The 27,893-nt window shown below is 41.8% G+C and overlaps 1 protein-coding gene across 12 annotated transcripts in view; it reads right to left on the bottom strand.

Moving 5' to 3' along the window:
- Positions 1–1,201: 1,201 nt before the first annotated feature.
- Positions 1,202–27,893, bottom strand: part of SEC31A (SEC31 homolog A, COPII coat complex component) — a 71,425-nt gene continuing 44,733 nt past the window's right edge. For 3 of the 12 annotated variants that reach the window (XM_019552731.1, XM_019552733.1, XM_019552727.1), the window contains 12 exons: positions 26,570–26,715; positions 25,237–25,410; positions 24,022–24,195; positions 20,800–20,892; positions 19,955–20,084; positions 18,091–18,441; positions 14,912–14,950; positions 12,965–13,023; positions 10,569–10,841; positions 9,755–9,874; positions 2,760–2,831; positions 1,202–1,844 (listed from right to left, as the gene is read on the bottom strand). In XM_019552731.1, the coding sequence (XP_019408276.1) occupies positions 1,665–1,844; positions 2,760–2,831; positions 9,755–9,874; positions 10,569–10,841; positions 12,965–13,023; positions 14,912–14,950; positions 18,091–18,441; positions 19,955–20,084; positions 20,800–20,892; positions 24,022–24,195; positions 25,237–25,410; positions 26,570–26,715 (1,811 nt within the window). In that variant the 3' untranslated portion in view covers positions 1,202–1,664. The remainder of the gene's footprint in view (positions 1,845–2,759; positions 2,832–9,754; positions 9,875–10,568; positions 10,842–12,964; positions 13,024–14,911; positions 14,951–18,090; positions 18,442–19,954; positions 20,085–20,799; positions 20,893–24,021; positions 24,196–25,236; positions 25,411–26,569; positions 26,716–27,893) is intronic. The other 9 variants (XM_019552735.1, XM_019552736.1, XM_019552729.1 and 6 more) reach the window with 8 other exon arrangements.

Genomic DNA, 27,893 nt, shown 5'->3' with positions numbered 1-27,893 from the left:
CTCCTGAATGAGGAATTACTTCCCAAACAGGCTGGCCACCTTGCACAGAGGCACAGAAGCTATCAAAACTAAAAAGGTGAGGAGTTTTCTGGACATGCACACACCAGGATTTTCAAAAAAGTAGAGGAAATTGACATTTGGCTCCTTTACATGATTTTAAAAAACATCAGGCCACCAACATCTGACACCAGTCACCTTTATATAACTGCCTAAACACGTCCTTAGAAACCTACTATTTTTGCCTGCCTTCAAAAATCTTGGTACCAGATAATGCACAAGTTTTCCACTGTACTGCCTTCATTGTTTTGAGCTTCCATACATCTAAACTGCTGTTACAGGTATTATTCCTTTATAAAGGACTGTAGAGGAGAAGGGCTTTTCCCTTCAGACCTGATGAAGAATGTCTTGTGCTCGACAGTTTCTCTAATTTTATTCCACTCATGAAGTTGGTCCAATACAAGAGATCACCGCAAAAATTACTGGCCTCTTGCATCAGGGACTCTAGTAATTGTTGCCCTTGCTAGGCTTACTTATCATTCCTCACATATTTTTCAATTTTTAAAAAGTCCAGTAAAATTAAAAAAACCCTGAAAAGTGTAATACAGTTGATATTTAAAACACATGAATCTTGCATCACTCTGACTCACCCTTAGCCAGCTCCATGGCAGCTATGAGGTCACAGGACAAAGCACACCGGGGCATGTTGGCAGATGGAGAAATGGCCACCTGTAAATTCAGGGGTCTAAAGGAAAAATAAATTACCTTTGTTTCTGTGCTAAATGTCCAACTCTCTAGACTGCAACTCAGGTCACTTTATAAGCTAAGAGGTGAAATCATTAAAAAATGGATGTTGATGTTTCTCAATGTTCTTCTAAGCCTTTCAGGGAAATGCAAATATGTCTCAACGTAAATTCTGATTAGAACTTTAATTCTTCTTTTGCGTAAGATGCTCTGCAATATCCTGAACACTGAGAAAACATGTCCATCACTTTCCAGTGGGATGGAAAATGCTCCTCTTTAGCTCCATGTTCAGCTCCCAAAGCTTCATTTCAGAACAAACGATTTAATAAATTAACATTTACTGAAAATACCACATTAGTTTTTATTTTTCTTATTTAAACCAGTGCAAAATTAAGCTGTTCAACATCTAAATTTTATTGGGCTGAACTGAAGGTAGTTCTAAAAAAAATGAAAGACCAAATACACTTAAAACAGGATCAGACCCTTTAATCTGGTGGATATGAAGGAATGACAGGGAGGGAGGTAAGGGACAGAATTTGTTTGAAAGTCTGATACACGATCTATCATCTTCTTTGATAGGAGTAGGATCACTGTAGGGTACTCCTGTATATTAAAAGCCACTGTTTAGCAGTTAGGCATGCATTTAAAATGGACAATATGGGGCATAATCCATTAAATACACCATCTGTAGACAGGAATCATTAGGGATGATAAAAGATTAAAATAAAAACAAAGCACCAGGGCACAATGGCCATTCTAAGGTGAAAATATTCTGCAGGAATGGTTTAATGCCATGGATCAGATTTCTACCGCAACATGCTATAGGGACTGATACTTGGTCCATGTCTTGCACATATTATTGTAGAAATGCACTTCTTTGGAAAAAGTGACATCATAAGCTTCGCAAAGGTCAGGAGGTCACATCACACACCCAGCTTATTGGCCTGGGTAAGCACAACTTTCAGCACTGGCATGAAGGCGGATGTCTCGCTGAAGTTGCTGGTGCTGACAATATGAGTGTGGATGTTCAGTCCCTCTGTGTAGTTTCTCGTTTCAATGCTCTTTGCAATGCTGTGCAAGCCATTGATGATTGTGGGGGAAAGCTGTAATGAAACCAACAAGACAAAAATGTTTAGCAGAAAGAAAAGCACTGAAGGCAGAAGACTGAATTAGCCGAAGTTGGACCTCAAACTGATGACTGTGTGGAAACCTGGATCATCCATCAGAAATGGCAAGCTAAAGCATCATAGGCTTGGACCATAATTTGGTGAAGATAATGGAAGTCTTTTTTCATTGATTTCAATAGACCCCAGAGCTGTCATTAAGAGCAGGGTGGGGGAAATACTCAATTAATCACCAGAATATTAGGGGGGAAAATTGTCTGGAAAACTTTGCTGAGGAGGGCTGGAAGATGAATGAAAGCCTGTATTCTCTACCACTGCAGAAAAGCCCACATGAGATTTCAATGTCACTTTGATATCTTATCTCCATGAGCTTGGAGTACCAATGTTAAATACTATGCTGAATAAATCATATTAGTGGAATTAAGTTACCCAGTTTTTCATTTATTTTCAGGTATGGCAGCTCTCCTGGAATTATTCCACGTATAAATGGAAACAAATATTTGCTGTTAAAGAAAAATGTTGTGGTTCAGGTACCAGACTGGTATTCAGGTGATACATGGTCAATCCTTGGTTCTGCCAAAGTGACCTTGAAAAAATTGCTTAGGCCTGGATCCTCAAGGGTATCTAGGTCCCACTGGTTTCAATATTGGTTAAGTACCTAAAAACCTTTGAGGATCTGGGTTTTTACCTTTCTGTGCCATTTTTGTAAAATGGGGATGTTATTTCCTTAGACTAAACAGACAAGATGGTCAATCAGCTCTTTGGGACACTTACTATAGATCTACCCAATACCTTGCACTATAGGGTCACTACTAGCACAATACACATCCTACTTATAAAATGCAACAGGTATAAAGTAATACCCTTCCCCTCCCCGCCCCCCAAAAGACTTACTGTCTGTTCCCTAAGTTTGTCATATAGAAACTCCAGACGCTTGTTTGCATCATCTAGCTTCCTCTTTGTTTGCTGTAACAGAAAAGAAAAGAAAGTAGAACAACATAGGAATAATAGATAAGCAGGGCAAGAGGGATTTTAGGAGGTCAATCTTGTCCAACTCCTTGCTCAAACTCTAGGTAAACTGTTGTTTTGGTGTTTACCAACCCTCTGAGTTTGGAGGTGGCAAGTTACACTAGTCTGAAGCCAGGCAGAAGATAGGGCAGTGCGGTGCTTGGTTCAGAGAGACATAAGCTGTCATAGGCAACAACCGACTTTGTCAAATACTAAAAGAGTTAGAAAAGTCTTCCTGACACGCAACGTAAGTTTTCTGTTTTTCAGTTACAGACCATTACTTCTAGTCTTGTCCTCTGGATACAGAAAACAGTTGATCACCATTCTCCTAACAACCTATTTTGTGAAGACTGTTGTAAAATCCTCCCTTAGTCTTTTCTTTTCCCCACTAAACAATCCCACTTTCTCAAGCCTTTCCTCACATGGTATGTCATCTAGACATCTTATCAGCTTTATTGCTCTTCTTTGGACTCTTTCTAATTTATCCATGTCTTTCTTGGACTGTGGAGCTCACAACTAGATTCAGTACTCCAGGTGAGCCTCATCAGTGCTAGATAGTGGAAGCAGCACTCCTTGCGACTTGCAAACACTCCTGCTAATACATGCTAGTACACTATTAGCTTTTTTTGCATCAAAATTACACTGTTAACTCCTAATTTAGCTTGCAATCCCTGAGAAATCTCATGTCCTTTTTTGCAACATTGCTGCATTTGATTGCTCCTTCTTAAGTGCAGTACTTTGCACTTGTCCTTACTGAATTTCATACTGTTTATTTCAAACCATTTTTATTATTTATCAAGGTCACTCTGAATCTTAATCTTCTCCTTTAAAGTGTCTGCTGCTCCACCCAACCTGGCGTTGTCCACAGATTTATTAAGGATATGCTCAATTCTATTCTCCAAGTACTTAATGAAGATATTGAACAATATTTGATTGAGGAAAACAGTCCTGATTTTAATTTGATGAAAGGTTTTAGCTACAAAAGGAACTACATAAATGGATAGCAGAAACTGAGATTCCTTGCTTAGCATTGTTTTCATTATACAGCACCTTCAAACTGTTTGATGAGTACCTGTCACCACAGACGTTGCTGACATTATAAAATTTGGTTTTGCAGTTACTGGGAAATACTTTTTTTCAGATACATAAAAATAATAGTAAGATTAAAATAACCAGACATGATGAAGAGGGCTGAGGAATAGGCAGTAACAAGGGACAAAAATTGAAGAAATGTAGTTTGCTCATTCAGAACCTATTCTAATTGAAGGCTATTAAGAGTAGAAATAGGTACTTTTGCAAACAAATTCTGATTGCAACTCTGAAAATTAAGCCCTCCCTATCACAAGAAAAACAAAACCCCAACCCCCCACAAAACACCTTTTGTACCTAGTGTGCGTTTGCAATGAGAAGACAATTTACAAACACATTTGTGGTCATTTTGCCACAGCAGTGGTAAAATATTTCTTAGAATGGTTTTTCTTTCACCTCGGGGAAATTTGTGTTTCTACTCCAGGGATGGGGTGGAATTTCATCATTTGCCACTAAGATCATCACACCATTGAGGGGAGAGGGACAGTGAATTTCATTCCAGATGAGGTTTGCCAACAGCTGTAAAAATATAAGCTTCTACACAAGAATAATCAAAGTATAAACTGCTATTTATAAGGTTTTAAATAGAACATTACGTGTGCTGCCACAATTGAAACATGAATTAAAATAAGCCAACAGCCCCAGAAGAGAGCATTGTTGTGGAAAGATCTTGGCATTTCTTCTCCTGGCCACTGCAAGAACCTTCTGGAACCAACATACTTTACTTTGCAATGAATAAGACACATATATGTATATAAGATGCACTCTTCCCAAAAAGGATAAGATTCTGGGTGAAAGTTTTAATATAAAATGTATTGAATTTTAGCCAACTTTTATTATACCGATTTCATGCATTCATTGTTACACATCTTCGTTGTATAGAGTTCTTTTTTCAGGGGAAAAAAATTCTGCATCTTATACATCAGAAAATATGGCGTATGCATATATGCACATAATACATTTCACTGAGTCAGAATGCATTCTTGAGTTAAATAATAGCAGAGAGAGAATTAAAAAGTCTAACGGTATGTTCCAGCAGAGATCTGAAGAGTAATGGATGGTTGAGGAATGGCAGAGATTAAAAATGTGACTGCTTCACATGGCAAAAGCATCAGAGATCATCATTCCCACTAGCACCTTTCAGCATCAGTTTGGTGGGATGTTGTATAGTAGCCCACGATTTAAAGGAGACAAAAAATGGGATCTCAAAATGAGTGGATGAAGGAAATGCCTCTTATGACTTGGTCTCTCAGACAAGAATTTGCGATGCTAGTTTCAAAGCACTTAACAGGATGTGGTAATATTCTCATTTTCCAGGTTGGGGGGAATTGAAGACCAAAGGGATGGAGTGAATGTGTATGTTCAGTAAACAGCATGAAGCTATCACCCAAGCCACTGGGACAACTGGAAGTAGATCTCCTGACTCCCAAGCCCCTGTTGACCATATCAATTTTAGAACAACAGGTCCTGGTAGAGTCTGCTAATATCTGCCCACAAATATATGGATGGAAACAAAAATGCTTTTCCTGCTACTACATGGTGGGATATTTATTGCTCCCAAGAAAGTCTACGGGACTTATAAACAAATGACTATGTTGATATACTAGAAAAAATGTCTCTGATACAGGAAGGGAAAAAAAGGGTGTTGGTGACAGAATATGAATTTAACTCTTTTTTAATGAAGAAGTCATGATAGTGGGAAGAAGAGGACAAAGAGTTTATTATCGTTTATTAGCTGCCTCCCCTCTACACTATTTTCCTTAAAGCTGTAATTCTCAGCTGGGGAACTGGAGCACCCAAGGTGCTGCAAGATCCTTTTAAGGGTGCCATAGGGTGTACGGAGGTAAAGAACACACCCATCCCTGGTCAGCTGCTCCTCCTCCCTTGCCCACAATTGCCTAGCCACTGTGAGAGGAGGTAAGCACTGTCTGTAAGAAGGGTTCATTCCGATTCTGACTGGACACAATTTGTAAGCTCGACAATTTTCAGAGGACAGAAATGACATTCCCTGCCAATTCTTATGGTTCCCTTAATGCTGACTGAACACTGTCCTTCCCTGTCTCTAAGTTACAAACTTTCTTTCTGTTTGCTCTCACAAAGTGCATGTCAACTATTGAGAACTGGTGAATAATCTGGTGCTTCCATTCACTATCTCAGACTCAAGAGGCTGATACTAGTATCTACATTGGCAGATGGTGTTTCTTGCTCCCAGTTAAAGGAGCTGATTAAGCAAGCAAAATAGAAACATGACATACAGAATCAATTTAGTGTACGGATTAATTTAGTGTAGGGGATACTTCACAGGTGTGTGTGTACGATGGGAAGAGACAGGAAAAGAACCCTTAATGGAGACAGGGGCAGAATTCACTCCACTCCCAAAGCAAGCCCAGTTCTTCCAGTTGGAAAAAGACAAGGGAGTCCCATTTAGTGCCCATCAACACTAGCATGGAAGGAGCTTAATGTTGTGTGACAAAAGGAATTCTTCTCTTCCCTCCCTCTCTCCCTAAAAAGTGGTGCTGTCTTGCCCTACTCCCCCAGAAAGAAAAGTTATGGAGACCTGGAAACTGGCCCCGTAGACAGTCAGGCTGTTCAGCACTACATCAAACAAAAGATCCTGGACAGAATCCTCAATGAATTCAATGGGAGTGTTTAACCCCAGGCTTCAGTGAAATCAGGATTTCACCCCTAGTTGCTTGTTTCCCATTTTACATTCTTGCTATGTGTTTCTGAACAGCTGTTACACTTCACTCTCAGAGCAGTGGTGTCACAGTGGCATGTGGGGCCCTGTGTATAAATTTGAGTTTGTGAAGTTTTCTGGAATTCTTTGGACTGAAAAATTACTATACTAATGAGGGAATATTATCACTGATTAATACACAGTCACCACCCTGTCCCACTAATTACCATATTTATTCATATACATGAGAAGGTCTCCTCCCAAATTGGCATGGGGGAAAAAAGCCCCTCATCTTATAATTATAGACAATTTATTTAGTGAGAGTTCCTTGTATATCATTAAATTCCTGCCAAAAGCAGCATGTACTCAACAATGGAAGCCAACTATAAAGTTGATTAAATGCAGTCAACACTAAGTATGACTATAACACACACGGCCCACGCTAGCTAAACATTGATGGAAACAGACCACAAGGATAGTTACTATAGCCCATATGAGGAAGACATATGGTGCTGCTCATTAAGCGAAGTCCCCCTCACCTTCCCCTCACCACTGACTTTTCAAAGTCATTGTGAGCCACTACATTTCATACATTTCAACTTCCTCTTCATTCCCACAGCTGAGCTGAGCCTCTCTTTCCCATTTCCAGTGATTCCCGTTTCTTCACCACCCTTAAATGTCTGACAAACATCACCAAATGGGGCCCCAAACAGTTCACTCAGCCTGGTGTATATGATTAGTGAAGCCAGATTAGGTTGTCCTGCACCTCATTTGGGAGGATCCCAGGACTAGTGACAAGAACAACCACCTCCAGTCATGAGTGGGGGCTAATTAACTCATGGATCCTTTTTGGGTTATTTGGAGGACACATACTAAGCAATGCTGAGCTGTGGGATCACTGTGGTTTGAAATACTGTTGACTCTGCTGGGGCTCAGCCCAGTGAACTTTGTGGTAAACCATGAGCCTCTGGCCTTGGACTAATAGGATGCACTTTTTATAATAAGTATAAGTAAGTTCTCAAGTGCTGCCCAAAAGTGTGTTTATGGAGTACCTGCGCTAAAACCTGCAGCAGGTTCAAAAAAAAAAAATCGTAACATACATCAGTTCTGGATGAACTAAGTCTATGGGTAATACATGCACATTTCTACAGCCATGCTTTATTTCAAATTTGCTTCTCACTTCTATGTGTTCAGGGAATGCAGGGTCTGAAAGTAAGGAGAGGGAAGCAGCTGCCAAGGGAAAAGACTGGGGGGGAAGCAGAGAGCAAAGGGTTACCTGACCCCCTAGATTTATTTTTTCCTACTGCAGCAGTCAGAGGGGGACAAATTCAAGGCAGACCTACAATAATTAGAGTCTATACCTGGATGTCACAGGATCAAGGAGGTGTCCTGTGACTAATATAGGGTTAAGGAGCTGCCAATCAGCATGGGCAGTTCAGGTGCCGGTTGCCGCAGCAACCAGACAGGTCAGGTGACCAGAAGGGGGCAGGGCCAGGCCGGGCCTTTATAAACAGCCTGGGCAAGAGCCTAGGGGGCAGTTCCCTTCTGGCAGCCACAAGAGTAGGAGCTCTGTGGGAGAGCCGGGCAGGCCGGGCGTATGTTTTCAGCCTGACTACCAGACTGGCTTGAGGATATGGACTAGAGAGAGAACTCTAGAAAAGGCCATGACTAAAGAGCCTAGTGAGTGCAAGCTTTGTGTTATAAGCTGGTAGGCTTCTTGTTTGTGTTGTAGCCGCTTGGCTCATGGTTTTGTTATGGTTAAACCGGAGGACCGGGTGAGGCTGTAGGGGTGTGAGGAGGCCTCACAGGGGCTCCCCAGTAGCTTGGGGGTTCCTGGTGCCCAGCAGGGGCACACTGAGCAGTGCCACAGTGGGCACAGCGTTTTGAGTGCTGGAGAGGCGCTCGGTGTGTGGGGGTTGTAGCCCCAGCTGCAAAAGGGCGCACAGGCTCCAGAGGGGCGAGAGCGCGAAAGGGCGCTCAGGCCCCCAGGGGGGGTGAGAAGCACAGGAAGTGCGGCAAAGGCCCTAGAGGGGGCGAGGCGCTCCAGAGAGGGTGAGGAGTGGGGGAAAAATGCAAGACAGGCCCAGTGGGGCGAGGCCTGGGCACAGCAAGCCCTGAGGCACCAGTAGTGGGGTGCAGGTTGCAGCACCGGCCCAGAGGTGCCGGTAACGGGGTGCAGGTTGTTTAACCAGCCCAGAGGTGCTGGTAAAGGGGCGCCAGGTGCGTGACCAGCCCAGGGGCACTGGTAAAGGGGTGCCAGGGGTGTGATAGGCCCAGGAGGATCGGAGAGGGGCACCGGGGCATGATGAGCCCCAGGGGCGCCAGGTGGGTGACAGGCCCAGGGGTGCCAGAGGAGGGGCACCAGGGCGGGACGAGCCCAAGGGGCCCCAGAGAGGGCGCCAGAGGGCAAGGACAGAATAACGTCCAGGAATAGCTGCGAGGCTTGGGGCGTGCTAAAGGGGAGGTAGGAGGCACGCATTGCCCATAAGGCTGGGGGTGTTGGAGCACCCCACTTGACACTGCACTGGTACTACCTCCGTTCCAGGGTGGAAGTAGGCAGCCTCCCTTACTGAACTTTATAAGAACAAAGACGTGGCGGGCGAGAAGAGGGTGCTGGATCACCTTAATTGACACAGCAGGGGGCACTAGTGAGCTCACAGCCGCTTGCAGGCCCCACTCCGTGGCACTAGATAGTAATAAATTTATATATTTTTCATTTGGAGTCCCTGGTGGTTCAGTGGTAGCATCCTTGCCTACCTTACAGCAGACCTGGGTTCAATGCCCAGACTCTTATACAACTACAGCAATGGAGGCACCAAACATCTGGTCTTTGGATTCTGTCGCAGTGGCCTAAAGGGAGGATGGAAGTTCTGAGCAGCCTCCACTCCTCCAAGAATTCTTGCCCAGGCATATGTATCAAAGGTCTAGGTGGACCTTATGCATACACCATGATCCAGGAGGATCCACAGTTGCCATCAATTTTTTCCATTTATAGACTCTAATTATTGGGAGGTAGTGTTATAAATCAGAGTCATTGTCTATTTGATTACATATGGTATAATACTGTCAGACACAAAATTACCTCACAAATGTATGATACAATGCAGAGACTTACTGGATCAGTGGCAGACAACAAGCATCTCTGGATGAGAGCTTCAAACGTGGTCTTCAGAATTAGATGCTCATCAGGTATAGGCTTCTTTGTTATCTTCTCTGTAGGCAATGACTGGACATGCTAAAGAAGAAGTGGTGTGTGAGCAGGTTGTATTTACTCAGTTATGTGTATTTTTTTTTTAATTCTAAGCTGGATCCAAGTTACTAACAATCTGAATACACTTATCTACTCCTTGCCTGCATACCTGTGAAGTTGATAACCCTGGGGGGATGGTATTATTGGTCTCTGAGATAAAAGGGGGCATATGATGTGCACTGTTCACAGGGCAGCTGTAACAATTCTTGGAAATACTGTTCATTTGTCTAGGCTGCCAGACTAAGCACTGTACTACATTCAGTGTATCAGCAACTAAACATTTGGTTATAAACACAAAGTTCAGAGTGGGGAGGATGGTTAAAAACTCAGACACTTAGATTCTTCTAGTTAGGAAAGTAAACACCTGCATGGGATTAGTAGTCTTCTTTTTTGAACAAAGGAGATAAATCCATTAACATCCGGGTTAATGGAAACAAACAAAGGATGATTCTTTTCTGGATGCTGCCTTTTCTCTCAGGCTTCATCTGCTTAGGAATACTGCATTTGTTTAACTCAAGGCAGTTTTTAAAGTCATTTAGCTAAACTACTAAATTTAGCAAACCACCATGTAAACACTCCTCACCTTGACTGAAAGAGGCTTGTTTCAGTTACAGTGCAAGAGATGTATTATCAGCTTAATCTAAACATATCATCTAACAAATACACTAGTTACACTTACCTGCATGGTATTGCCAATTGGGGCTCCTGGTGCCCCCTCAGTGCTGGGCTTTGAGACAGCAGGGGGCATGATCAATTGCCCCAGGGGCTGCTGAATAGGCTGGAAAGGGTTTTGTAAAACAGGCTGTCCCGATGGAAGGTGCGAAGGCTGAAAGGCAGCCTGGGCTGCAGGTGGTGCTGAAGTTGGAGGTTGCTGCATCTGGGATTGTGGATCTGCCAGAGGATTCATTATTGGAGATGTGATGGGGACAGGAGGCATGAAATTATCAGGCATCTTAAAATAGGAAAAAAAGGAGAAAGGGCAATAAAAAGTTTGCTTGACATGTGCTGTTTATCATTTCCCCAAAAGGAACTGTTGTACAATAATCCTATCTACTTAATATCCCATAGTAATACAGATATGTAAGATGCAGTCCCTTTCTCCCAGATGCTCACTATAAGTGCACAGGCCAAGAGTTGGCAACCTGTGGTCTGTGGGCTGCATTCAGCTTGTGGCTCCAACGCTTTGCCCATGCTGTGGCCAAGTGGCAGGAAGTAGTGGTGGTGGCCAAGACCTTACACTGGCCTGCCCCAGACCTGAGCCAGATCATTGTGGCTGACTACTGTAAAAAGGTTGCTGATCGCTGGCCTAGGCCATGGAGAGTGCCTTGCAAACAATGAACCATTCAAATGAGATTCAAGCCTCTGACAAAAATATTTCTATTATATCAAATTATTAGCATGTTTTTGAAATAGCGCCTAATTCTTTGTGGCCCTAGATGTTAAGAGACATTGTTTGACAGAGGAAAGAACAGTGACTAAATGGGATGCTGATCTTTGCTACAACTATAGAACACCAACCCTAAAGAGAATGTTGGTGCTTTTTTGCCTTGAGAGGGAACAATGGATGTTGAGAGGGAACCAAGATGTTGAGTGTTGAATGTTGTGGGAGGAGACATGTTTTGATCATAACTGAATAAAGGCAAAAGCTGTATTTATAGTTAAGTATGTCACAGCACTCAATTCTTAACAAACAAAACACTGAGTCACTAGTCATGGGATAATGATTGAAAAGTTATACCTCAGCTCCAGGAGGCAATGCAAAAACTGGCTCTCTTTATTCTTTAAAAGAATAAAGATTCTTGTAAAACCATTTACTAATATTTAACCAAATAGTTCAAAACTTGTTAAAACCCAATGCTGGACTACACTGAGTATGTGCAGGACCAATGCATAGGTGTTCTTGATGGAGTCTTGTTCAGCAGAAAATAGGGCACAGGGGACAAAGTCCATGACTCCTTACTTTAAAAAAAAAAAAAAAAATCCTTAAAAATCAGTTTCTATTACAGCAGTTATGGTGATGACAAAAGCATACCACAAGAACAATCCAAGTTAAAAAAATGTTTCCTAATCAGTGTTTATTACTGCATCATCTTTTAGCAGCAGGAAATAATGTAGACTGGTACGTTCTCTCTTTCTATCTGTGAACCTTAGCCCTATCCAAAAGATCCTACTACATTGACATTTTTGGATTCTAAAACTCAGGAGCAGGCTCAGCACAGAGGGGAGCAGTGAAAATTTCCCCACTCCATTTTGGCAAAGTTTACAAATCCTGAATTGGAAAGACTACATGGCAGAGGTACAAGTTACTGTTGCTTTGCCTCCATGAACACTCCAAACCTTAGCCACTGAAAATGCCATAATGGTAAAGATTCTCACAGGTTTTGTGCTAAAGGCACTTGTGCATGAAAATTGATCACAACTACCTAATTTCACCTGGGCTACTATGACTGCTGGCAGATAAAAGTTCAGCCTGAGCCAGTGGCCTGAAAGAGTCTTTCTAGCCTATTAGCATTGACTTTCTGTCCCCTGTGCTGATCATGCTCCAATTCCCCACCCTTGTTCTTTTATAAAAACTGAAGTTGATGTCATCACAATGCTTATCTTTACTAGAACCTGGGGGCCAGATCCTCAATTATACTGCATGTGAGGTCATTGGAGGTCTGAGAATTTACATAAATTCTGGATCTAGTTGTAGGTAAAATCCCATGCACAACTCAGCAGCTTTTCCACAGACAAAAACAGCCTAAGGTATTGTTGTCATGATGGCTTCCCCAAAAATTTAATTGCTTTTGGATACATACATATTTTAGGAAACAATATATGGTGAACAGTTATATCTTCCCTGAATGAATGGCAAGAGTTATTCATGGTACTATTAAATTGGCATTGGGCAGTAACGCTTCCTTTTCCTTCTTCCAACAATGGTTTTTGTAACTTTTAGTTAATACTACTATTTGACTGCATTGCAAGTAATTTAGTAGGGACTGGACTTGATCCAGGTAGTTCCTTCCTGTCTTGTCCAGTAGAGCAGCCCATCCAAGTCCTACCTAGTCATATACCCATCTCTTACAGTACCTTCTTTTTCTTTGCAACTCTGTTCAATGCAGGAGGATCATTCCAACCATTCTGAGGTCCTGGAAGATCAACAACAAGAAAAGAAATCTCACATTAACTGTTTGCTAGGATCCCAGAAGTTGGGCCAGAGGTCCACTTTCTGCACTACTCCTCTAAACTCACTGCCTCAGCAATATGTGCATCTCTCACATTGAACTGGCTCTCTTCCATAATTGTAAAACTGGCAGTTGGGGACCACCTAACTAAAACTGGGCTTCTCCATTTATGCACCATTAAAATCCATTATAGTAAAAATCACATATTCCCTGCACTATCCAGAAAGTCTTGAAATTCATTATAGTGAAAGTCCTTATGTTCTGAGTACCTTAGGTAGGTTAGGTAATTTTTCTGTTTAACAACTAAGCTGGAAAGACCTTATCATCTTGGGTGAGCAGTCCCCTCTCCTCCTCCTACACAGTATAAATCTTGACCCCATTAAATAATGTTTCTAGGATTCAACATAAAAAACTATTTAGCATTCTCCCATTTTCTAGGAGAGTGATTTTACATATGCAAACCCTCTAAAAATGGTGGCAACTGCTTAATGTGGCAAAAAATGTAGTTACACTTTTGCATCCCTGCCATGCAAGCAATGCAAGTTAACATGGTGTCAGCAATTTTATGAAGGTTTCATTTCTGTCCATTTTCCAACAGAACAAATCAGAATGTAATCAATCAGAGTCCTATTAATATTACCATAAAAGTAAATCAGCAGCTGGTATCCCAAAAAACTTTGGGGGGAAAAAAGTTAATAAAATTCTTCTGAAAATGTTTTTTGAATCTTGCTACCCTCAATGATTATTGCAAGAGAGAATTAAATGGCCATAAGATGTAGTCCTAAACAACAACAGAAAGGATACTTCTAACAGCAAGAGGAATCTTAAAAATCCTAGGCCAGGTGTATCTGTACACTCTGGAGATACAAGGTGGCTGTCAGCCGGGGGTACCCAGCTCATTAAGTCATGATTACGAACAGAGTGGGTCCTGAAAGTAGGGTACAGTCTACAGGAGCAGACTAGTGAATCTGGTATCTTCTATAACCACAATGAAAGAACAGAAATATAGAAGGTATCTGCACAAAACCATCTTTAAATCATGTTATTTAGTATTTTTCCATAAGAAATCTGAAACTCATTTAAAAAAAAGCACTTCCTACGCATCCACAAAATTTGCAGTACAAAGCTGACATGAATTAGGAACTGTTCCCATCTTTTCATGATTCCTGTTTAATTGGGAAGAGTGTATTAGAATGCAACATTAATGCTGCCTAACTGAAGTAATTAGAATTGATTGCAGAAAGCCACCAAAAAAAGGCCAAAAGAAAAATTCAATGGACTTTTTCACCACAGTTTTTTAATTAGCACATGCCAAATCCATCTTCATGTAACAGACTGGATTATTTTAGGATAGAATTAACTTGTCTTCAGATTTATCAAGCATTTAAGCTTTTAATTTCATAGCCACTGACACTGAAGGGCCAGATTAAACAATTAAAAATCTCTTTTAGCTGAGTTTTTACTAACTACAGGTCAGTCCTATCCCTTGATGACATGATATCCAAGGTCTTTGTTCTCCTGCCTATCTTGAAGACTAGTTTCCAAAAGGTTTGGGGATAGGAAGCCTGTATACTATGGAAATTATTTTTTTAAACAACATTATGACTACCGTCAATCATTTCATAAAAGAGTACAGTAAAAAAAGCACCAATTTACTTCTGTGGTTAAAAATTCCATTTGTACTGTTACCTTTTAATTAAGATATTATAAAACTTACTTTGATTAAAAATGTATTGATCATTATAGCACTGAATGTGTCTATATGCTGAGGCTTACATGCATTACTAATGACCATTCAGTTAATTTGATGCTGTGGCTTAATGATTTCAATGTTATGCTGTAGCTAGTTCACCTTGCAGGATAGAGGCCTGGTCTTGAGTAAACTGATTTTCTGCAGATAAAATACAAAAATGACAGATGTTTAAAAAAAAAAAAAAAAAAAATAGGACCTGACCTGTATTTGTAAGAAGTTGAGGATTGTGTCACCTGAGACGTGCCTAATCTAATTAAGAAACCAGTTTAAGTCTAGCATTAATTTGTGGTATACGTTGTCCGATCAGATGTGCACAATCACGTCTCCTCTACCCTCCCAGAAAACCAGGCTGCATTCTTTCCCATGGAGCAGATCATAATTTCAAGTTGCTCCTAATAATTGTTGATGAATCCTGTTTTCTTGTAGCCATGGACAGAAAAACAGTTATACTATTTTAAAGAAAGAAGGGGATTTACTATGGTTCATCTGAAAATAATCTTGAAGTTTAGTAAGCATATTTGATGATAACCCTGGTTTTTATAGATTTATGTTCTAGCACCAACATTTCACTGGACTAAGATATGCATTGCAAACAAGAAGAAAAACTAACCAAATGAGCTGGGTCCCACAGATAAGCTCCTTAAGTATCTGCTGTTTGAATTCAAAATAATTCATCTAATCAACCCAGGAAAAATGTATATGGCTCCCAGAAACCAACCTACAAGACTTCTCTTGCCATTCACATCAAAAACTTCAACTGCGCACAGCTGGGAGACCTTACCTCAATTCTGAAAGTGCTTTACGGAACAGTTCACTGAAACCTTTAACACAAGAAACTTAACAGTGACAAATCTCTTAAGTGCATTATTATGCCCCAAATATAATGGGATCCCATATAAAGTACATTAGAGGGGAAAAGTCCTGTTAAAGCAGTTTCCTGTTCCCTGCATTTATCTGAAAGTACAGTGACCATGCTGTCTGTATTATACCATGCATGCTGCTATACTTCTGCAGGGCTAGGAAACTCAGCAAAAGCTCCTACTCTATCCACTTCACTATCATTTCTTCCTCACACGAAAAAAATAAATTGTACACCACCAGTCCCACATGCAAAGGATGCCTTATCCCAACAGGCTAGGGAAAAGACACCCAGCCCAGAGACAGAATACAGGCGATAGATATCCAGAGTCTCCCTATGATACTAGTTCTCAACCTTTTCAAAGCTAGCGCTTCCCTCCACCGCTTCTGAACGTGTCAGCACTCCTGGCTGAGAACCACTATGGCTGCTGATGCAGCTTACCTCAGGGCTTCCCAGCTGGAACTGCCCTAGGCCTGTTGCACAGCCAGCATAGGAAAATCTGTGTCCCATGAACACACTTTTCCTGTATTAGGGCTCCAGTATCTGCTGAAAGCAGGCAGAAAGGCTGCCTTGGGATGCACAGCCTTTCCCAGTCATCCCTGCCCTGCTCTTCCTGCAAAAAGAAGATTGGACACTTTTAACCTACACCCGTGTCCAGATGGAGCGTAGGGGATGCTGGACTGTGAACAGCTACACAACTAATTAGAGCCCTAATGGAGAAATGCATAGGGCACCCTTGAGGGAGCCTCGTGGCACCACAGTTGAAAATTGCTGCCCTAGGACATACCATCTACAAACACATTTCCCTACAGTGCTGCTGAGGCCCTGACAGGTCCCAAAACTGACCCCTCTTCCTGTGACAGACTGGATGTCTTCTTCCTACAATGTGTGTGTGTGAATGTAATTCTAATGAGAGGCTTGCATTCAAAAGCCTGTTTATTCAAGTAACAGGTGTCATCAGAACAGTGGCAAAACAAGCTTAGCCCATGCTGTCTCATCCACATTCCTGGAGCCACACCATGCCCTTGGGTCAAGGGCACCTCTTTCCTAACCCTACAGACTGCAGGGGGAAGGAGATGTCAAAAAACAGTTCAGTCTCCAGCCCTTTCATCTATGACTTCTCCACCAAGGGACAATGTAACCAATTAGTGCCAAGTAGGGTTTACTGTGCATGCATGTAGATGGCACGGCACACTAAGAACTGAACCGAGACCAAATGCGTTTCACATCAATCACTAAAAAGCACTGGCCTTTCAGTCACTCCTAACCTGGGTTGGATTCCACATGGCAACCTGGAGGGCTCTATATCCCATTAATAATGCCCTGCATAATGCATTGTCTTCACTAGGAACACAGTAAGAAAGAGTGCCATGGTGAGGCCTTTGAGGCCTGTTAACCACGACACTAGGATGTTTGCTCAACCAGTGCCATGGTCTCTACTACACACTTTAGAGAGACAGGTCACCATGCAATAAATCACAAAAGCAGCATAAACTGAAAACACCAATCATGAATGCTTAACCTTTCTTGTTGTGTTATTTTGTCCTGTGCTACCTTGATACATTTTGTTACCATGCACACACCCAGAAATGCTCATGCATTCTAGCATCATTCACATGCTGTTTCTCAGCTTACAGAAAACATACCACTTTCAAGCGTTTCTAAACTGCTGAGGATTATCATTTTGGGCATTGGTAAAGTACACTAAATCCCATCACACTGGATGATTAGGAAAACAGAGCCAATGACTGAGAGGGTGCTCAAGAGAAAAGGTTTCTTAAATTAAATTAGCTCCAAACATGACACTTGCTCTGCCTTTCATAATCTTCCTCTTCTGCAGCTTTAACCTTTTGCAGGGTTGGTTGGTGGCTTAAATCTGCCCTCTCCACATTTTTCTGTTGTTGATCAGGATATGAAAAAATATTTTCTTCTTGTTTTCATATAGCCTTTCGTGTGTAAGCACTGTAAATCAGGAATAATATTACTGAGGGATTACACTGGTTAAATTGGGACACAAGAGAAGCATTTGGCTCAATGGCCATGCCACGGCTTCAGAATTTGCTTAAATTTATATACTGGTTCACCAGTCATATCATGCTGGTCTCAGAGGTATATTAATGTAGTCCCAACTCCGTTTTGCTGATTGGTGTTAAAGAAGGGTTCCCTCTTTCAGAAGCATGGTGCAACTTCCAGAACACCCGAGTTCGCAAGCTGCAACTATAGTACTTCCAAACTGTAGCAGACAAGGCTTTCCCACTGCAGGATGCCCAAAAGGATAATGCCATTTTTAGAAACACAGTTCATTAATACTACAGCACTGTAATATTTTATACTAATTAGTTCATTATTCACTGGGCAAACAAACAAACATCATAACCCACACAAAAGCAAAACAATCCCCCCCCTTTCAAGCGCAGACCTGTTCTTTGGGATGCAGGAAGCTCACTGGTGGCAGGCAGAGTACCTGTTGGTCCAGTAGGCAATGCATAAGCCACAGAAGTTGCTGGAGCTCCTGGCCTGCCATGCTGGAAGGATGCACCAGTTGAAGGAAGAGGGAAAGAAGCACCAGGATTCAAGCTTGTTGGAGAGGGCTGAGGCTGTGCTGGGTATAATGGAGAGGGCATGGAATGTGGAGAAGCAGAAGGCATGTAAGGAGGGTTAGGAGAAGGGTTAGGGTACGAAGCTGAAGCAGGAGGCACTGCAGGCTGTTGGGGCTGATAAAGAGCTGGTCCCCCTGTTCCAAAAGAATACTGCTGGGTTGGCTGATACGCTACACAAGGGAAGAAACGGGAGAGAGTTAGTTAGTAAACACATCATGTTAATATTTTTAGATTTGGAAAAAGCTACTCTTCTCAAGTTTTGATGTCCCATTTCCTCTTCCTGACTAAGATCACATCTTTCTTTCTGATTTGATCTGAATGGAAGCCTTCAGCCTCAGACAAGCTTGACAGCTTTCTGGACACAAAAAACACTCGGTTACAAAAGAAGCCTGCCTTGTGTAGCAAGCTTGAGCTTCTGATATTGGTAGGGTCTCTCCTGAGCTAGCTATGGGTCTTGGTGCTAGTAGGTGATGAACTGGGTTTCCTACTTGTGTAAGGTAAGGATGGTAGCTTGGCCCTTTCTGTGGCTGAGTTTCAGACTGTACCCATCTCAGATTTCCTTAGTGGAAGTATTCACATCCTCCTTTCCCCTTCCTTTTGAATTACCTTTGTGGCAAGCCATTTCCTACAATGATCCAGTGCTTGTACCCTCAGCATCACTTTATTCTGACTTCTTATTGGAAGCAGGGAAAATTACTTACTCTGGCACCAGGCCCCTGACTATCAGAGGGCTATCTGCTTCTTGACAAGAACTTTTAACTGTAAAACACACTCAGAATGAACACTAAGGGAAACATTTTAGAGAGATCAGAGTCTGTTTCTCTGAGAAACTTCCAGAACAATAATTTAGTCCCCACATCAAGCCTCTGACGCAGGAAAGTACTGTTTCCCTTAGTATGGTGAGTGACCACAAATGGTGTCAGAGAGACTTCAATGGATTATTCAGGGAGGATTGTTTTCCCTACTTGTGTGAACTTCCTAAATACTAGGGGTGTCCGGAGCGGGCCGTATTTGATTTGGATTCAGCCTGATTCAGGGGACAGTGATTCAATTCACTGATTCGGATCACTGTCCCAATTCAGTTCAGCTGAATCCAAATCTGAAGATTCAATGCTGATTCAGAGAATCAGTGATTCAGCCACAGACACAGCTTTAAATGTTTTTTTCTACATACCTCAAGGTACTAGATGTGGCTTGTGAACACTGAGATGGTGGGGCAGATGGAGTGCCCTACAGGAGCACGCAGAGGCCCCACCGTGTGCTTGGTCGCAGACCCAGAAGTGCTTCTGGTCCACTTCTGTGTTCACCACTGAGTGCGCTGGGGACCCCCTGCGCTCCCATGGGATGCTCCATCCACCCCAGCATCCATGAGCCACCTGGTACCTTGAGGTATGTAGAAAAAATATTTAAAGCTGTGTCTATGTCCAAATCATTGAATCTCTCCAAATTGATTTGGAGGGTTCTGATTCAATTCAGAGAGATTAAAGGGTCTCCTGATTGGATTCAGAGATTCAGCCGCCAAATTGGGTCGAATCTCCACCAATTGAATCAGTGACCAAAGCTTTGCACAGCCCTACTAAATATAAAGAACAGAAGTGGTTTCCCTAGCAATCTTGCTCTTCTAAACAAACTCTTGAACCCCCTGTTTGCAAGGGAGAGATGAGAGAAGTTGTTGCTACTTACTCTGTGGATAAGTTGATAGTGCCCCAATTTGTGAGTACATGCTGTAGCCAGGAGATGGGGACTGCTGTGATGGCATGTTAGGATTAACAGTCCCTGGCATAATAAAACCTGGAGGTGGTGGATTGTCTCCCTGGGAAACAAGATTGCAGGAAAGAGAGAAAGAAAAAAAGATTAGATTTAGTTTGTGCCTGTAAAGAGTTGCTAAAGTAAAATCTTCCATTTAAAGGACTTGAATCACGAGCCAAAAAAAACACTCAGCACAAACCATAATTATCTTAATCATTCTACCTGCATCATGTTGCCACTTTTGTGAGCCAAACGTTTTGCACCATAAAAAGGGGAACCACAACCAAAGTGACATAGTGTCATTTAAATAAGTAACTGTGAAGCAGACATTCTTGAAATATGCAGTCATCTATAGAATGAAGAGGTAATATGCACCAATACATGCTTAGTAGGTCACAAAAATCTGCTGTCTAGATTTTTCAAACAAGATTCTTTTTAATGTGAAACCTCTTAATCCCGAAGTCAGGGAGAAAGGGGAAAGAAAACTCAATTCTTGCCACACCTGAATTACCCTACAGCCAAACAGAAGCTGTGGAAGTTAACATTTGAGCTCAATTTTATTAAGCACTGGCTGAGTGATGCTTTTGCAAAATTAGCCATCTGGAGCAATATTTGGAAATATATTAAGACTCGTGTGGAAAAAAAAAAAAATCAGACTGAACGTGAAAACCTGTTTCTGTCTCCCCCAAAAGCACCAGATTGCAGCAAGCGCACAAACTGTATACGGAATAATAACTGAAATGGTGCAGGAGCTCAAAGAGGAATAATGAATGTTATACCTGTGTGTCAGAGGGAGAGGCTGCAGGAGGATGGCTGGGAAGGGCAGTAGGAGTTTTGTTACTCCAGGTAGTGACAGTAGGGGCAATTCTAACCTGAATTGAACAAAGAAATACCAATCATGGAAAATAAAATTTTTTTAAAAGCTAAATAAAAATTTTTAAAAAAACCCTAAAGGGTATCACAAAACCAGATGCGAAGATGGTTTAGGAGAACTCTGTGAACACACACAATCCAGCATGCCTGCATTTCTAACGCAGCCAGGAAATCAAGTTCGGGGGTAAAAAGGAAAAAGAACCTTTATCACAGCAAACCAAAAAACAAACAGAAAAGAGGTTAGAAGTTCTGATTTCAAAAGGGAACCACAGAGGAAAGACAGAGCTCAGAGAAAGGAAGGAAAGCAGGCTGTGGTGTTAGAACAGTATTATACATGCTACTGAAGCCAGGCCTGCTAGAGTGGTAGTGTTACAGAACCCCTTTTTATCACATTTTCATAACTGCTACAAAAACACACCCCAGGCTAAGGTGTCACACTGAGCTGCACAGAAACCAGAGCCTGAAAGTTATAAATGTACAAGTAAGTGGAAGTTTACTGTCTTTATATAAGTGGGGTTTCTTTCATTCAAGTTTAAGACACTCCAAAGTATATTATTTTAAGAAGTTAATATTTGCAACTCAGCTATTGCACATGCATAATAATCTTCTTTCTTAATGTTAACCCCTTCACACAACAGAATACTCAGAGCCTCCTACTGGAAATGAAATTATCTTTCCTCATCCAAGCTCTCCATTTCAAAGTCCTTTAGCCCCATACTGAAGTCACTACCTTTCTGACTAAGAATAAATCAACAAAAAACTTTCCTTGGGGTCTATCTACTTCTTCTCTCCAGCTGCAGAGGTTGAGTGCTACTTAGCAACAGAAGCTACACTGAAAAACCGATTTTGCATTGCTTACTGCATATCAGTGAAGGGAGATGGGAGATGAGACAAAGCCAGATTTCTGTACACAGTAAAAGTCATAACACTAAGTTACCTACTGGCTTGGGAATGATCTTAGTAGAATGAACAGCAGCACTAGACTGTGTTATATTATAAGCCAAACAACAACAAAAATAAGCTTTTTAATAACACCCAAAATACCTATAAGCATGAGTGGCTTAATAATCTATTTGGCTCAATAACTCCTCCTTGTCTACTGAAAAATGGTGTAACATTCCATCAGAGACCATGGCAAGAAAGTAGCAGTTAAACACATGCTCAGTTGTGACCCTGAATAGGGACAATGGACTTAACATATGCTTATATGCTTTTCTAAACAGTGCCAAAATGAACAAACCTCAAGGTAAAGACTCAACTGCTCCATTTTATATTGCTCTGTCTGGTCTACCTACTGCTGCACATCTGTCTGTAATAGCCCCTGTTAATTATGCAAAGACATAACTGTGCTTTCAACACAAAGTGCCTTCAGGTCAAAAATTCCTTTGCACAATTGTTGGTTTGTGTTAAAACCATAATTTCACTTGAATGCAAGATTGTTTTTTGTTTTTTTTTTCTTTAAATAGACCAACAGAGTTTTCCTTTCACAGCTCTTAACATTAAAGGTTAGAAAGTAAGCGAAGGTCCAGGAGAAACAGAATTTTCCATAGAAGAACATGAAGGTTATTATGACTAAATTCTCCTAAATTAAAGTATCACCTCTAAATGCAATTGGTTAGAGAAAGGGAGGTAAGAGACAGAACAAAATACCTGGTTTAATTATTTGTAAGATGGTATTTAGAAAAAGATTCAGTGCTGTGAAATTTCCATGTATCTAATGAAGTTTTTTCCTGCCCCCCAAGAAAGTTGCCTCTGTTTAATCCTACATCAAGGATGTCTTCTACGGTTAGCCAGTTGTAAGACAACCGAAGCTTTGCTATATGAAGTAACGCAACAAAGCCAGGCTTCTCTCATCCATCAGCCTTACCTTTCTTTTCCCACCCTCAAGGAAGCAAGTGATTGTTTCCCTGAGGCAATGCAACATGATACAACATGGCCTCCCCACCCCCAGCCGAAAAACAAAAAAGTACTGGGAGACAGCAAATACTAAATTCTCCGCACAACGGCATTAATGCTGGGGAGATAAAGTGCACTGGTCCATCCATATTTCTGGCATCTGGGACTTGAAGAGGTAGCCCACAGGTAGGCATGATTTCCCTCTTCTCTCTCCAAACACAACCCCCAGTCCACATGCTTTCAGTTCTCACAGAAACAGTTCAAAACAGGTGTATATAGCAAGGCCACCTGATCAGCGCTGTTTTACTAATGATCACCCTGCTGATCGCCCTAAAACCAGGAGGTATCTACTACCAGGTGTGGGGTGCACAACTGCAGCTGTACATCCCACACCCTTTTACAGCAGCAAGAGCAAATCCATCCCACACTGTCTGATGTTGGGCCTCATTAAACTCCATTATGTCAAAGACATCCTACTTATTTATTTCTCATCTTCCTTACTGCACTCCCAACAGCTCCCTCCATAGACAAGGTGAAACTAGGGCATTCTTCTAGTTTATCTCATCCATCCATGTTCCAAGTGTTCTTGGCTCCATCATCCCAATCCTATCTGTGACACACATGCTTTCCTTACACTGTTTCCACATCACATGACTGGGGCATGAAGTTTGAGGTGCTATATGCTGTACTGGCTACTACCCCTTAGTTCTGGCACCTCCACTCTCTTAATGCCCATCCCTTGTTTTACTGCATGTGCCAACAGAATTGATCTCTCATACTGTAAGTTTGCTACTGCTGCTGTACTGGAATGCCTGTCTCATTAACACAAAATGGGCTCCAGAAAAAGCAGCCAGACAGTCTCTAGCTAAAGGTGTGGTGACTGATACAGCTGAGTCTCAAAGACTGCAAAGCAGAGAAGCTAAATCAGAGAATGAGGCAAATTAAAACATTCTCTGCAGCCATATTTAATACTGCACTATGCTGCATTAAAATCTTTAAAATACAAAGTAATAATAATAGCAACAAAACTAGGCTTCTTGACAAGGTACATGAGAGTTGTTTCCAAAAGAAGAGTAAAGAAGGTGGCACAAATGAGTTTTGATTTAAAAGGACTTGTGGGAATAGCATGAATACTGTTAAGATTAACAAAAGGGAAAGGGAAGGAAATGACACAATCCATCCTTTTCAAAAATTTGAGTACAGCTTCAGCCTGCCTGACAAAAACCATTTACCTGCTGATAATATTGCTGGGCTGGAACTTGGGGCAATGGCATTTGTCCAGCTGCAGGCCCAACTCTTCCTTTGGGCATGGATTGTCTCTCATAAGGTGACTTTTGTGCCTCTGGTCCCACTGGAAGTTCTCCTTGGGCTTGATAAAGTCTGTCCCGCAACTGCACAATATTCATCTGCAAACAGTAAATGGCAGCAAATGAATTACAGCACCAAAAGGAATCTGTGACATCAAATCAATGGATGGGTCTCATCTATGCTGCTTCCAAAGTATACTCCATCCACACAGATCCCAGAAAGGAGGGAAACTAGCCACTGTGCAGTTGCTCTGACCATGTGCCAATATTCACACCCCAAGACAGAGAGCAATGTTGGGATGTATACTCAAGTGTTCTTCTGAGATTGCTACACTGCCTCATTTCCAGGATTTGGCACAGTGAGAGCAGGAACAAGCGGGCTGGCTGTGTTTTATGGCTACACTCCTGGCCACAACATAGAAGATATGCCCTAATGGATCAGCTAAAGCATCAAATGACCCTTTGGGAGAGGATAGTCTGCTCTATAGGAATGTGTGTTTCCTTCAGCTGAAATGTGCATATTAAAATTGGTTCAGGGACCAGGTGTCTGAATGGGATTCAGTGATGATTTCCTAAATTCAGTACATTCATTCTGTGTTTAGAACTGGCTGGGAAATGTGACAGAAGTACAAATGGGAGGGAAAAATTGGGGTTCATGTTATACCTATGTCTGCAGCTAAAAATACAAGTGACTGGTTCTGAAGGAGTTCCCTTCCCACCCTCCCCACCCCCACCACATCGATGGCCACTTAAGCTCCAAAGGAAACTCCTATACTGCTGCCCAAAGGAAACTCCTATACTGCTGCCGAATTAACTGATAAACCAATGGCCACCTGCACAAACTGGGGATTTCATAGTAAGGATTCAAGAACAGGAAGACATTACTGAGGTTCTACAAAGCAGTCTCTTGGCTTTACAAGCTAATTTCCCAAACTCCTTTTCATTTTTGAAAGGACCACGTTCCCAAAACAAGCCTGGGTGCCAGTGACATGCATACAGAAATAACCTCACTCAGTACAAACAGACACTGGAGAGTTTAATTGACATAATTTTGTATGTGGCATATGTCACACTGAGGCCTTTGAGACAGTTGAACTGGCTCGGTGAGCAAGAGGGGGAAGCAAAATGAAACCAATTTACCTGGCTGGTGTTTGCAGGGAGGAAAGCCAAAGCAGCAGCAATACTGCCTTGCGCAGCCAACAGATTTGCATACTGGCTCATCTTCTCAGCCAATAGAGCCCCAACAGCATTAGGGTCCACTGCCTGTGTGAGCTGCACAGCCTTACGTAGGATTACTATTTTCTCAATCAAGTCCTGGAAGGTTGTGACAGAAGATGATTAAAATAACAGGCTCCAGAATTTCTAGCACCCCAATACCAAAGTTAACTGATGCCCAATTATAACTTGCATAGAATTATTTTAGAAACTTATTTTATGTTGTTATGCTTTTCTAGCTGAACTTCAGATTACCAAAACGACTTGTCAAACCTTTTTATTCTAGGAATGTCTAAGCTCTTAATTTGCATTTTGATTGCTTTGCTTTATCTGCTCTGACTGTAAAAACTCCACATCCTTTCTCCAACGTACAGTAAATACTGACTTGTGGCAATGCAAGTTGGCTTTACAGTAAACTACTTCTAAAACTAAAATCTAAAGGACATGGAACAAATTAAACTTATTTCATAGGGTGGTACTGTATTAAAAAAGGATGCACTACAGAGGGACTGCAACCCTCTGCAGTGGGAGAGGAGAGATTCACCAAGTGCAATGCTTTGCCTTAACAGAAATTCAGCGATAGCCAACATACTGTAGTCTAAAAATTAAAAACCACTCATAACCACCATTTTAAAAGTTCTCTTTCAGAAACAACTGTGAATATTTGTCTTTTATGTCTTTAAGCCCTGAAATTTCTAAACTATCTATTGTATAAGCAGCTATTTTAAAACATGACAACAAACTGAGGTCTCTATGAACTCAAATAATACACTGCCCATCATAATGAAAGTACATAATCCAAAACTGCACCAGATTTATTTTAGGAATTCAGGTAAATATTTCTGCACATATATTTTGCACTACAGTGTCCATATTTTATATCTGATTAAAAATACATGCGTCTATTACAGCAACAAATGACTTGCAAGCTGAAGAAACTTGCTTGGAGCAACTATGGCAAAAGTCTATATAAAAGTCTCAGGGGTGTAGGTTGTAGCTGTGCTGGTCTAAGGACATAGGCAAACAAGGTTCTTTGGGTAAATCCGATATCTTTTATTAGACCAACTCAAATAGTTGGAAAAATTCTTCTTAGCAAGTTTTCAGACACAAATGTCCTTTGTCAGGCTGAGGAAGCAAAGAACCTTGTCTGCCTATATAAAAGTCTGTACTTTCAAATTCAAACCCACATACTTACCATAAGCACCGTTACCATAGCAGGTCACACAACACTCAACATCTTTTTCACAGGGTCACTAACCTGAAGGGACAAGGGACTGCTTGCATCCTGAGCTTTAGTCCAACATGAAACTAGTTTCTCTACATTCCCAGCACAAATATAACACAGACAAGCCTGTGTTTGCAGGAGATTGTCCCCTTCATTTTCAAGTCTAGTGCCCAGCAAATCTGAGAATAACAAACAGAAAGAGTTGTCTGATTCCAAAACACATAAAACACTATTTATGATGCTTAGTCTAGCTCATTAACACATACACCACCATTCTAAACCCAGCTCAACTCAAACAAACACCAACATTCTAAACTCAGCAACACACAGGATAAAGAGGGGATCATTCTCATTATCTTGTTAGCATCCACCACCAGCAAGCTCCAGCTCCTGAAGGAATTCATACAGTATGAACAAACTCCCCAAAATTCCACTGCCTTCTGAAAGGATGGACAGTCTTACAATTAATGCTCCAAATCAGGCCTTGAGACACCTAAGTTTTGCCACAAGGAGCTATATAAGCATGTGCATAACAAATTCTGTGCACATTTCCACTAAACTCACCAGGATTGCTCTGGCATAGTTACATGTCAGCTTTTGCACCTTCCTGAAGCACAGCTATAGCCTTTTGTGCTTCTCTATTTGTGAACTGGGATAATATTTCCTTTCTCCTGTTTTTTTTCTGTTTTGTCTGCTTAAGTTCTTTTAGGCAAGAGCTGTCTCTTGCTACATATATGAACAGCACAAAGAGGCCCCTATCTCACTGAAAACTCTAGGCACCACAGCAGTACCTAATAGCATCACAGAAAATGAGACTTAGAAGGGACCCCAGAAGGTCATCTAGTCCAACCCCCTGCTCAAAGCAGAACCATCCCCAACTATATAATTCCAGTCAGGGCATTGTCTAGCTGGGTCTTAAAACCCTTCAATAACAGAACTTGCAGATACACAGCACAGCCAAATGGGTCACCAACTGGCTGGAGAGCTGCACCCAGAGAGTGGTGGTGGATGGGTCCTTTTCAACCTGGAGGGATGTGGGCAGTGGGGTTCCTTAGGGCTCGGTCCTCGGACCCGCACTGTTCAACATCTTCATCAGTGACTTGGATGAGAGGGTAAAAAGCACCCTGTTAAAATTTGCTGACGACAGTAAGATGTGGGGGGGATGTGGGCACGCTAGAACGGAAGAATAGGCTACAATCAGACCTTAGACAGGTTACAGGGGTGGGCGGATCAGAATAGGATGGATTTCAACACTGACAAGTGCAAGGTGATGCACCTGGGCAGGAAGAACCAGCACCATACCTACAGGCTGGGGAACTCCCTTCTCATCAGTGCAGAGGCAGAAAAGGATCTTGGA

This window comes from Crocodylus porosus, unplaced genomic scaffold (assembly GCF_001723895.1).
Source record: "Crocodylus porosus isolate Cpor-Errol unplaced genomic scaffold, CroPor_comp1, whole genome shotgun sequence".
Lineage (NCBI taxonomy): Eukaryota > Metazoa > Chordata > Crocodylia > Crocodylidae > Crocodylus > Crocodylus porosus.
This window is presented reverse-complemented; position numbering and strand designations above follow the sequence as displayed.